Source organism: Danio aesculapii, chromosome 10 (assembly GCF_903798145.1).
Source record: "Danio aesculapii chromosome 10, fDanAes4.1, whole genome shotgun sequence".
Classification (NCBI taxonomy): Eukaryota; Metazoa; Chordata; class Actinopteri; order Cypriniformes; family Danionidae; genus Danio; species Danio aesculapii.
In genome coordinates this window covers 11,825,459-11,838,364 of record NC_079444.1, presented here as the reverse complement: position 1 = coordinate 11,838,364, position 12,906 = coordinate 11,825,459, and the positions used below count along the sequence as shown (strand labels likewise).

At 35.6% G+C, this 12,906-nt stretch overlaps 2 protein-coding genes across 2 annotated transcripts in view; one reads left to right on the top strand and one right to left on the bottom strand.

Moving 5' to 3' along the window:
* Positions 1–5,967, bottom strand: part of cdc37l1 (cell division cycle 37-like 1) — a 28,180-nt gene extending 22,213 nt beyond the window's left edge. Inside the window, exon 1 of the mRNA XM_056467095.1 lies at positions 5,707–5,967. Coding sequence (XP_056323070.1) covers positions 5,707–5,913 — 207 coding nt within the window. The 5' untranslated portion in view covers positions 5,914–5,967. The remainder of the gene's footprint in view (positions 1–5,706) is intronic.
* A 2,340-nt stretch (positions 5,968–8,307) lies between these two features.
* The window catches only part of LOC130236443 (exonuclease mut-7 homolog), a 107,704-nt gene continuing 103,105 nt past the window's right edge, over positions 8,308–12,906 (top strand). Inside the window, exon 1 of the mRNA XM_056467148.1 lies at positions 8,308–8,389. The gene's annotated coding sequence lies outside the window, so the exon portion shown is untranslated. The remainder of the gene's footprint in view (positions 8,390–12,906) is intronic.

Sequence of the window (12,906 nt, the reverse complement as noted above, 5' to 3'; positions counted from 1 at the left end):
AATGAAAAAGTAAGTAACTGTAATCTAGATTACTTGAGTAATGTATTCAAGAGTTCTTTTGACCTAACATGCTTATTTTATGCAATTCTGTTTAGGAGTTTAGAAGGATGGACCTCAAATTAATTTAGATCACATTTGTAGGTAGGCATGGGTCGATAATAGGTTAAGGTTTACCATGGTTTGGAAAAGTCAAGGTTTTAAACAGTATACGTTCCTACATTTTATATACATACAGTATATATAAACAGGGCTTGACATTAACTTTTTTTGATCACCAGCCACAGTGGCTAGTAGTTTTCCAACATTACTAGCCACTCTGCATTTTCACTAGCCACAATTTTGTTGTTGGGAAAATATATTTTTTAAGCATAAATATGACTTTGACTTGCTAAAATACTTGATTTCGATTCTGTGTTACGTCCACATGCCTCATTCATTTCACTTTTTGTGTGTCGTGTATGAGCAAATGGGTCATGGCTTCATAGTGTTATATTGCAATTAGTTTTTATTTCACATGACTTTTCAGAACGCAAAATTAAGGATTTACCAAATTTATCTCTGACCACACCAAACAATAATTATTTCTTAGCCACAAATTTTAAATGTGTCAAAACAAGCTAAATATAGCTGCATACTATACTTTGTATTTAACAAAACATTTCTTTAAAAAAAACTAAGAAAAACAATTGACTTTTAAAAATAATTATTGTTATGCATCAAAAATATGCACAGTAATCCGCCCCCGCTAAAGCCGTCTCAGATCACCAGTTAACTACACATAAATGGAGAGTTAATCCCATATTAAAGCAATGTTATTGTAAATAAAATTATGATTAAAACATATTAACAAAAATAACCTTAAGCAAAAGAAAGCAGGTGAAAAACAAACTGTGTGATAATGATAGGATGATCACACACACATGGTTAAGGCCAATTAATAATCTGTTCAAAGCGAAAGCAACCGGTGCTGCTTACAGAAAGACAAATTTGGAGCTCTTGAAAGCAGCAAGACTGTGGGTGCATTAGCATAACTTTTTGTCTGGTCTATTTGAAGGAGAACAGATCACTGTTGCGTTCCAGGCACGGTTGCTTCACGCAAGGAAACAGGAGCGCGCACGATTTTTAAACAGTCGCGCGCATCACATCAGCAGTTAGCGTAAATGATCATCCTAGGGGTGGGCGATATGACCTAAAATTAATATCACGGTATTTTTCATCTTTTGAACGGTGACGGTATAATATCATGGTATTACTTTCAATAGCAAAATAATATACATCTCAAGGAAGAACGGACAAAAGAAAGTCTCACTTCTATCACTCTTTAAAAGTTTTGGTTTGGGTCATTGTAAATGCTCAGTCTCGTTATGAGCTGATCTTCATTTCTCTGTGTTGGTGGAATAAAGCAGGCGAGTCAGCCGCACCAATTTATAAGCAGACAGAGCAGGATTCTCATGATGACCACCGGCGCAATTCCGTTCTTTGTTATGAGCCGTAGTTTCAGTGTAAACTTAGTAAAGGTGAGTTTCTTTGGCGATGATGTGTACAGTGTTAGATTTTATAATTAGGGGACATTTGCGCTGAACACGCGGTGAATGCAACGCATCAAGATTCGGGCACCTTCTCCGAAAACACTCAATTGATCTCAGCTGGCGGATCAACATTTACCTCATGTCATGATCGCTGTCATCTGCGCCATTATTATTACTATAACTTTAGGTGAGGTTTGCAAACCTGTGCACTTTTCACTCTTCAGCCGTTTGCATTTCCTGCAGTAACAAAAGCTCCCTGTTATCTGACAGCGGGAAGCGTTGAGTGACTGACAGCTAATATAAACCAAAACAGCATCAGGGTAGAGCGATTCAGCAAGTTTTTAGAGAAAATCAAATCAGATTGCACTACAACCATTATATTCAGACACACAAATGCTCCCAAATATATTATGAGGGCGCATAGATTAAATTTCGGGTGCATAGATTAAATCACCGGTGTACCACCCACCCCTAGATCATCCTCTTATTCGGTATTCATTCGCTTTCTTCTGCTCGGCGAACACAATTATTTTTGTTAGTCGTGCCAAGATTTGCACGCATATTGGGTCATCCTTATAGTCGAACCCTGCTTTTAAGAAAACCACAATTTAAAAAATATTTTCAACCACCCAAAGTGGCTAGTGGGAGTGTCTGTCTAACCCGCCACAGCTGAAATCTTCCCGCATTTGGCAGGTGTTAATGTCAAGCCCTGCATATAAAGTCTGTATACATTTTTTTTTTATTTCGTTTTTTTTTTAGAGCAACAGTATCTCCAGCAGTAAAGAAGCATCCACATCAAAAGCTACAGGTCAGTCCATGATTCAGCAAACATTTGTAAAACTAATTGCTTATATTCCAACTTCCATCAAATAAGGTTATATGATATCGTCAGAATCTTATTCTTGCCCATGCCTAATTGTGGGGTTATTCTATATTGTTAATATTCAACACTAAACTATATGGTCATATGGTGAAACAATATAATTTTAAATGTATAGGTATGATGACATAATAATAGAAAGATTTTAAAATAGGGGGAAATAATGATTAGGAAAAAAATAAACTTCATCAATGATGAATCATTAACGCCCATTTCATCATTACATCATATTAAAACGGGATATAAAAAGTATTTACGTGCTATACTTTGGAATATGATTACATAATCCAGATAACATCACATAATAAGTTAATTTAAAGCAATGTATAGTTTGTTTAAAACACATTTTAAATCAATCCCCACCAAGCAATTTTCAAAGTGTTCAATAGATAAAAAAAACCAAAGCTAAATTTGTCAGTAAAAATTTTATAGACGTACAGAAGAAATAATAAAAAGCAAAAACAGTTACTACACAGAGAAATGACACAACAATCACCAATGTATAGAAGCATGTTCCAAGGATCTAATAATGAAAAGGTCATCATCCTCAGCTGTCAGAACAAACCGGTCAGCAGGAGACCACAAACACGGACTCATGATCTCATATCAAAGATCCACATAATACCACTCAGTCAGAAGTACAAACACATCTACAGTACACCGTGTGTGGCCACTATTGAATGTGATGCTGCTTTGCTGACCTTTGATTCTTTCTCTTACTCATCCTGCAGTCAGGTTTTACTGCAGCATCAACATCTTTACAGCACATTTGCACAACGATTCAAGTTTAAGGCGAGACGCTATAGGTTTTGGGCTTTTAATTAAGTGATTTTCTTTTAATCTAATGTAAAGAAAATATTTAAAAATTTCAGTCTGTAGATTTAAATTACAATATAAATTTGCAAATTAGCTCTGCTGCACTAAGCGATAAATCGCCAGCAGCGGTAACATACAGTTGACTTCACAGATTTATTCATATCTACATTCTGGTTTTTACAGAGGGATGTTAGTACCATCAAACTATTATTAATGATTAATCACCTCCAAAATAAAAAAAAAAATTCACATAATATATGCGTGTGCATGCTAGTTATTATGCATATACAAGTACATGTGCTGCTTGCACACTCTAAAAACATGCTGGGTTGTTTTAACCTAAAAAAAATGCTGGATTGTTTTAACCCATCAGGTGAATGTCTGGAACAGATTCTCAAACAATGCCAGGATATTAATCAATTTAAAAAGTTGCATAATTATATATTATTAATGGAATAACATCATTAATAGAAGTGATTGAAAAAACAAAATGAGAAAGGTATGATGAAATTTCAATTAATGGCTGTTTGCAATACTAGGTATTTTTTGGGGTTTGTTATAAAAATGTAAACGTACAAATGGAATCAAACATAATATGTCAAAGATGCTAAAAGATTAAAATATGCCTCATGTAAAGCTCATATGTCTTATGTAAAAAGAAGAGATAAGTCAAAGAAGAAATAAGTTGAAGTAATAGACGAATGATGCGTGTGATAATAGGGTGGGGAAAATAATAAGCTTGTGCTTTGTGCCGCTCCATTTCGACCATGTTGACATGTATTTTATTTAAAGAATTGTTGCGTGTATGATTTTTCAGTTTGAAATCAATAGATCATCAAATTTAAATAAAAAAGTGACTTATCCAAACCGCAGTATACCTTGAAAACGGTTATTATCCCATGCCTAGTGCTAACCCAGAGTCTTAAAATCAATACGTGACTTAACAGGAAGCCAGTGAAGTTGCTATAGTACAGGGGTGATATGGTGGCACGAGGAAGTGTGTGTCAAAACCCGTGCAGCAGAAGTTTGAATATACTGTAAACGTCTCAGAGGGCTTGTTGGTAGGCCCCCAAAGAGTGAGTTACAGAAATGAAATCAAGACGTGATGTGATAAAGGCATGGATAAGCCTTTCTGCATCAGGCCGTATACACAGTACAATATATATGAAACCAAAGCTTTTCGTTTGACAGCACTAATGTTTATATAATTATAGTTTAATAATATGCAAAAGTATTGTACAAAAATAGAGAAATGTATGTTTCCTCTTCTGGCTGTTGCCACATCTTGCCAGTATATTCTGAATAATGTGGTAAAAAGAGATCTTCAAAATCCTGTATTGAAGTAAAGTTGGTTTTATATTTGCACATTCGTTCAGTGACTATGTGTGACATGCTCCCTATATTGCAGACATGCTCAAACTAGAGCCCGCGGGCCAAAGTTTGCCAACGGTAACCTTTGATTTGGCCTGCCATCCCATCTGAGAAGAGACGAGAAGGAGGATGATGAGGACTGTGTAGAGATTGTATTTTCAAATCTAATGTAATCTTTGGTTTATTTGTTTTATTGTTAAAAGCTATTTGAAATTAAATGTTTCAATTAAATATTGTAAATTATATTTAGTTTAAATGTACATACCTGATGAATAGAGGACAACGCAGAGACTTTGGTGAGCAAATCAAGGTAAAGGCAGATTCTGCTTGACTAGTGTATTCAGCATTGAACTCCACTGTTAAGTTTTTATTGCAGTAAGCTATCATTTTAAAAGTTATACTGCATTAGTTAATATGATTAGTGATGTTTTTTATTTATTTTTAAATATTAATAAATAAATTAGCATGGCAACTTCGATGTAATATAGTTTGGTATATTTACCTTCGGCCCAGGGCTCATAATGATATTTGTTTTTTGGCCCTTTATATGAAAAAGTTTGGGCACCCCTGCAATATGGTTTACCATGGTACTTTGAATATTCAGCCAGAAATCACATGTAAATATGACTATATTAACATTAGCAGTATTTATTTGACTGTGAACAATGTGTACTTTGATAGCCATCGCCTGCTAATATGGTTTCACAATTTAGAATACTTTTCTGAAATTATGTTATTCAGTCTGAATGTGTGAATATAAAACCAACCTCAATAAATCCTCTGTATAAAAAACAGTTTTTACAGAACCAAACAAGACTTCATTCACCTGATTTTATCTCATGTTCAGATTTATGTGCTAGAAATGCAATCATATTGAACACAATAATACCTCATTTGCTATTTAAAACTCTCTTAGTCATCTCAGAAAACGTCTGATACAAAAACAAATGTTCTCCATTCTTAATGCAACAATCAATTGTTAAAGTATGGAGCTTAATATTAGTTAATTCCCTAATGGACCTGCAGTATCTTCCCGTAAACACACACGAAGCACGACCTCGTCTGGACGGCATTAGCGTGTAAATAAAGCACTGGTGAACTTTCGGGTACCTCGTGTGGGTGTGTGCGGGGCATGTTTTCCTTTCGGTCCTGTTCAGGCTGGCACATGCCGCCTCCAAACCACTCCATCCCGCTGCTGGAGTTCAGCGCTGGAGCTCCGGGACCTGTTCTGCTGCTTTTATAGTGTATAACCGGAAAAGCGGACGATAAACGGTGGAGAGTAAGCGAGCGGCGAGAGTTATTTCCAGGCTGTAGCATCAGCGGCAGTGTCTCTCTGCAGCTCTTTTTAGCTCCTTATGACAACTTCCGTGCTCTGACGCGGCCGCTCTCTCACGTGATCTCGATCACATGATAAAGTCTAGAGAAGAATGTCCAAAATTAGGGTCCACTGGGGTCACCCTGTTGAGAGCGAGGGGGTCAGGGGAAAAGTCTGGAGAAAACGCATAATTAATGTTTTGCGCCTTGATTTGTTTTGTCATTGTTTTCCTTCAAAAAATAAACATAACTTGAAAATAATGTTATTAATAAAATAATAAATGAGGTTGGGGCAGCACGGTGGCGCAATGGGTAGCACAATCACAGCAAAAAAATCGCTTGTTCAAGCCAGTTGGTCAGTTGGCATTTCTGTGTGGAGTTTGCATGTTCTCCCCGTGTACGGGTGGGTTTCCGGTGTATGTGAGTGTGCTCAAGAGTGTGTGGATATTTCCCATTGATGGGTTGCAGCTGGAAGGGCATCCGCTGCGAAAATGCTGCATAAGTTGGCGGTTCATTCCGCTGTGGCGACTCCAGATTAATAAAGCCAAACAGAAAATGAATAAATGAAGTTGAAATAAATCATTGATAATATAAAAATAAACACAGATTAGTACAAAACAAACGTATACCAAAATTATATAATAATAATTATAAAAACAATAAAACAACGACTACTATTACCAATAATAAAATAATAGCAACAACAATAATGATAATAATACATTATTGTTATTGAAATTACAATATTTTTTATTTATTTTATCATGTATTATGTGACACATCAGTATAAATGCTTTTATAAATGAACATTTTTTTATGAAGCAATTATAATAAATAGTGCTGGGCAAAGATTAATCGCAATTATTGCATCCAAAATAAAATTTTTGTTTTGACATAATACATGTGTGTGTTACACATATTTATTATGAATTTGTGATACACACATCAAAACAAAACTATGCAAAACTGTTTTATTACATGAATATTTAAATATATATATAATTTGTATCATACAAGAGACATTCTGCCAGAAAAATACATTATCTGTCCCTGAAATAAAAACATAAATACAGTGAATAAAAAGTATTTTCTCCCAAACATTTCTAAAATGGACTGATGGTTGATTTCAGTGAGTTCTTCTGTAAAGAATAATGAAACACTATGAAATTATGAAACACTTTACAAATGTACAAACTCTGTCATTGTCCTTATCCACAGCCTGAACCTACAGCTTTAATAGTTTTGTTATGCTAAAAACTGTTATTTAGAAAAAAAAAAAACTTTAGAAATTGCAAGTTTAAGTTGTTATCATTCAAACCAATTGATTACAAACATGAAATTATAAATACATTCTACAAACAAATACTATAAATACGTAATACAAATACATTTACAATTGTCTCCATGTTTCTTGTTTTGGTATCTTATTAGCTCCATATAAGTGACATCATTTGACAAAGAAGAAGCTGACAGTGATCAAGGATTATTATAATAATAATAATAATAATAATAATAATAATAATAATAATAATAATAATAATAATAATAATAAAAATTATAATAATCGTCGTTGTTGTTGTTGTACCTCTTATTTTTATTTTATGATAGTTAGGACTTTCGTAAATGTACTACTGGATAATGATTGCATAATTATTTAAAAATAAATGTGTTATTATTGTTACATTATCATTATAACAATAAGATTTAAATTTACTTCTGCACATCTGTAGATTAGTTTAAGGGTGTTTTTTTTAGCACACATTCAAAGAAAATGAGTAACATTCATTCATTCATTTTCTTTTCGGTTTAGTCCCTTTATTAATCCGGGGTCGCCAAAGTGGAATTAACCACCAATTTATCCAGCACATGATTTACACAGCGGACGCCCTTCCAGCTGCAATCCAGTTCTGGAAAACACTCATACACTCTTACACACACTCATACACGTCAGTTAATTTAGTTTATTCAATTCACATGTACCTTTGGTCTGTGGGGAAAACCGGAGCACCCGGAGAAAACCCACGCCAACACAGGGTGAACAAATTTAGATGTATTGTTATAAAATCAAGACTCACATATGTACAGCTATTTCAAATTACAGTAAAAATGTGTTGCTTTCTTAGATTGATTGTTGGTTTATAACAGCTGATCTTCGCTTAACTCGTCAATAGATGGCGCCCAAATTCCGTTATTCTGCTTGTCTGTAATTTCTCGATTATTCTGACGCAACTACTGTCCCGTTTATTTTTTGACTTTAGCTTACATAATTGTGCCACTCTGACAGTTTTTTTCCACCTTTACTAATTATACAAATATTAAGTTTAAAAATATTTAAAGGGAACCCAGAGAATATTCGCGTGTCACATCGTCAAATGTTCACAACAAACCTTTGGCGAATGTAATGGTTCCGCCCGGATACACTGACAGATTTATCCAGTAACATTCAATTCCCTCGCTGCTTGACATCATCGTTATTAAAGTAAGTTGAATATTCATAACTGACAGTGATTCTGGTGAAACATGTAAATACATTAGTCTTGTTTTTAACGCCTGTAGTTGTCAGTTTGTTTACGCCTCATATGAAAGCACGCTTCACACTTTCATGCTAGCGTTGAGATTAGCCACTTCACTTCAGTGCTGAAATTCATATTCAGAGTTACGACGAGAACAACAAAATGTCATTTTTGAGAGCACAGACGTTGTGTTTTCGAAGTACAAACAGTAAAAGGCTACTTTTTTATTAAGAAAATGAGCACTGAATATGTTATTGTTTGTTTTGTTAAGATTAAAAGTCAGTCAGTTTTACTAGTTTTTTTTTTAAATGTATTTCTTAATGGCTGCGGGTTTTCATGCTACTTATATTTATATACGTAGTCTGCTATGTAATATGATTTATAAACACTTCAATTGCTAACAACTTTGATTCTATTTACTACTATTATCTGTTTAAAAATGTGATCTGATCACTTTATAGTTTTATTTCTGTTCTTTTTTTATATAGAAAATAATTTCTCAATCACTTTCAATTTCTAATATATTTGCTGTTTTGCGCTTTTATATCGATAAATTCATTATCTAAAACACTTTCTAATCTGTTTTCTGTTTTACTTTTTAAATATAATATAGTGTATAGATAATTATAATATAATATAGACCGCATACATTTATAAGTCATTTTAAATTTCTGACCTATTTGCTGTTCTATATTTTATATAAACAAAAAACATATATAAATGATCTCAATTTTTATTTCTCATCTTTTTTCTATTCCGTTCTTTTTGATAAAAAAAATGTAAATATTCGGGTTATATTATATATAATACATAAATAGTTTACTGCTTTAGACTGATAAAAGGAACTATCATATTCCCATATATATATAATTTTATTTATTATATATTTTTCTATTTTATTATCTATTTTATTTTATTATTGATGACATGTATGGTTATTTGTAAGTTGCTTTGGATTAAAGTATCTATTTTATTAAATGTAGCGCGCGCACACACATACACACACACACACACACACACACGCATGCATGTTGGTTTTTTGGTTTATGAGGGCTCTCCATAGTTGGGCATTTTAGTAGCGCATAAAGAAGTTTAATAAAGATTTTTATTGAACAATTTATATGATGAAGACTTTGAATTGTTAATTTACATATGATTATTCCATTTCTGTTACTGAATACTGTTAGACTCTCTGCAGAAATCCATAAATCACTGTTTATTTTACTTTATTATTTGTTCCATTGTGTTCATTATTGACTGTATTTAATAAATTACAAAAAAATACTTTTATATTTCAATCGCCTATAAAATCATCCCAATCAAATAAAGCAGGGGTGCCCAAACTTGGTCCTGAAGAGACGGTGGCCTGCAGATTTTAGCTTTAACCCCGATTAAACACACCTGAACCAGCTAATCAAGCTCTATGGCATACTAGAAACCTCCAGGCAGTTGTGTTGAAGCAAGTTGGGGCTAAACTCTGCAGGACACTGGCCCTATATATATATATATATATATATATATATATATATATATATATATATATATATATATATATATATATATATATATATATATATATATATATATATATATATATATATATATATATATATATATATATATAGATATATATATATATATAGATAGATATCTCGCATAAAAGCAAAAAGTCTTGCACTAACGCAAAGCATTAGTAATGCAATTTGTTTTTTTTTGTTTTTTTTTGAGAGAGTACAGTTAGTGGTATAGCCAGAAAGGCAGTTACAGATTAGGAGGGAAAGTGGAGACTAAACAGTTGAGTTTTTAGTCGTTTCTTGAAGACAGCAAGTGACTCTGCCGTTCTGATGCAGTAAGGGAGTTCATTCCACCAACTGGGCAGATTGAATGCGAGAGTTTGGGAAAGTGATTTCTTCCCTCTTAGGGATGGAACCACGAGGCGACGTTCATTCACAGAACACAAGTTTCTGGAGGGCACATAAATCCGCAGAAGTGAGAGCAGATAAGAAGGAGCAAAGCCAGAGGTCGCTTTGTAAGCAAACATCAGAGCTTTAAATTTGATGCGAGCAGCAACTGGCAGCAACGGGTAAGTAGCGGAGTGACGTGCTCTTTTGGGTTCATCAAAGACCACTCGTGCTGCTGCGTTCTGAACCAGCTGAAGAGGTTTGATAGAGTTAGCTGGAAGCCCGGCTAGCAGAGAGTTGCAATAATCCAGTTTGGAGAGAACAAGAGCTTGAAGAATAAGTTGAGCTGCATGTTCAGATAGGAAGGGTCGGACCTTTCTGATGTTGTAGAGTGCGAATCTGCAAGATCGAGCAGTTCTAGAAATGTGGTCAGAGAAGTTCAGTTGGTCATCAATCGTAACTCCAAGGCTTTTTACCATTTTGGATGCAGTAATGGTTGCCCCATCCATCTTCATTGAAAAGTTATGGTGTAGAGTCGGGTTGGCAGAAACTACAAGCATTTCAGTTTTCGCAAGGTCAAGCTGAAGATGATGATCTTTCATCCAGTGTGAGATGTCTGACAGGCAGGCTGAAATGCGAGCTGGAACCGAGGGGTCATCAGGGTGAAAAGAGAGGTATAGCTGGGTATTATCAAGCATAGCAGTGGTAGGAAAAACCATGTTTCTGGATGACTGGTCCTAAAGATGTCGTGTAGATGGAGAAGAGAAGTGGCCCAAGAACAGAGCCCTGAGGTACCCCAGTGTTTAGATGCTGTAGGTTGGACACCTCTCCCCTCCAAGACACCCTGAATGACCTGTCCGAGAGGTAAGAACTGAACCATTGAATAACAGTGCCTGCAGCGCCCAGTGACTCAAGCGTAGATAGCAGGATCTGGTGGTTTACAGTGTCAAAAGCAGCTGATAAATCCAGCAAGATGAGGACAGATGATTTAGAGTCTGCTTTAGCCAGTCTGAGATCCTCCACGACCGAGAGCAGGGCAGTCTCAGTTGAGTGGCCTTTCTTAAAGCCAGATTGTTTGTTGTCCATGAGGTTGTTTTGAGTAAGAAATTCCAGGACTTGATTGAACACTACTTTCTCCAGAATCTTGGCCATGAATGGAAGCAGGGATACCAGTCGGTAGCGTTTGAAGTAGCGTTTGATCCAGGTTGGGTTTCTTTAGCAGTGGGGTTACCCTAGCGTGCTTAAATGAAGTAGGGAATAAACCAGAGTCAAGAGATGTGTTAATTATGTGAGTCAGTGTTGGTATGACTGCAGGAGAAATGGCTTGCAGGAGATGAGAGGGAATGGGATCAAGCGGACAGGTGGTTGCATGGCTAGATAGCACGAGATTGGATACCTCAGACTCGGAGAGCTGAGAAAAAGAGGTGAGTGTGTGTGGTGTATCTTGCGTGTTTGTTGTAGGTGCAGCAATTGAGCACTGATTTTTGCAGTTTTGGTGCAAAAGAATGTAGCAAAGTCATCGGTAGTCATCAGTAGTGAGTGTGGAGGATGCGGGTGGAGGAGGAGGATAGAGGAGGGAGGAAAATGTTTTAAAAAGGAAGCGAGGATTGGTGGCACTGTTGATTTTATTTTATGCTTTAAAAAACGCTTTTTATATTTCCTTACCCTAACTCTACCCCTAAACCCAACCCTATTGACCTTATTCTACAATGCTGAAGTGCGCTCGTTTTTGCGATTGATTTAGGACTTCCGATTCAGTAGCCTATGGGAGAAATGTCTAGAAATAATAAACGGCAGAAAACGATCAAACTACTTACTCTACAAACAAGTGTTTGCATGACAATACATAAAAAGTAGAATAATATAACAAGAAAAGGTGATTTTGCAACATCAAGCAGCATAACGAGCTGTTTTAACTCTCTAAAAATGAATGGAAGTGAATGAGACCGGAAGTCTCAAGCCAAAAAGATTCAAATGGCTGCGTCCACTCGCAGTTTTTGAATGTGAAAAGACCCTGTTAAGTTATTTGAATTAAGAGGACACAAGACATGTCCTCATAAACCACCTCAACATTGTAATAGGTCATATCCATGTCATTATACAAATATGTGACCTCATAAACCACCAAAACCAGCACACACACACACTTAACTGAGAATGTGTAATGACACCATGCTGTTCAATAGCAGTTATAAGGCTATGATTTTACTCAGTTCTGTTCAAGAAAGTTGTCTTATAACGAATCAAACAATGCACGGCACGCGAACAATGGAAAGGCATCTCGAGCGCAATCAGGCATGCAGTTGTGAGAAGTGCAGCAGATTGAGTTTAAATGGCATGTGATGTAAAGTAATGCGGTATAATGTGTGCTGCGAAGCGCGAAATCTCAGCGGTGTGACTCGGTTTGATGAGCCCGCTTGAGCGCGTCCTGAAGCGGCCGCTCGCGTGCCTCTTTTGTTCGCGTCTTTCACGCGCGCGCTCAGTAACAAAAGCGCAAACTCCCAGAACGCCAATCAGACGCACCACTGATAAAGTCACATCAGTCACCGCATACACTGGTCAAAAGAAAAAATAAACATGAA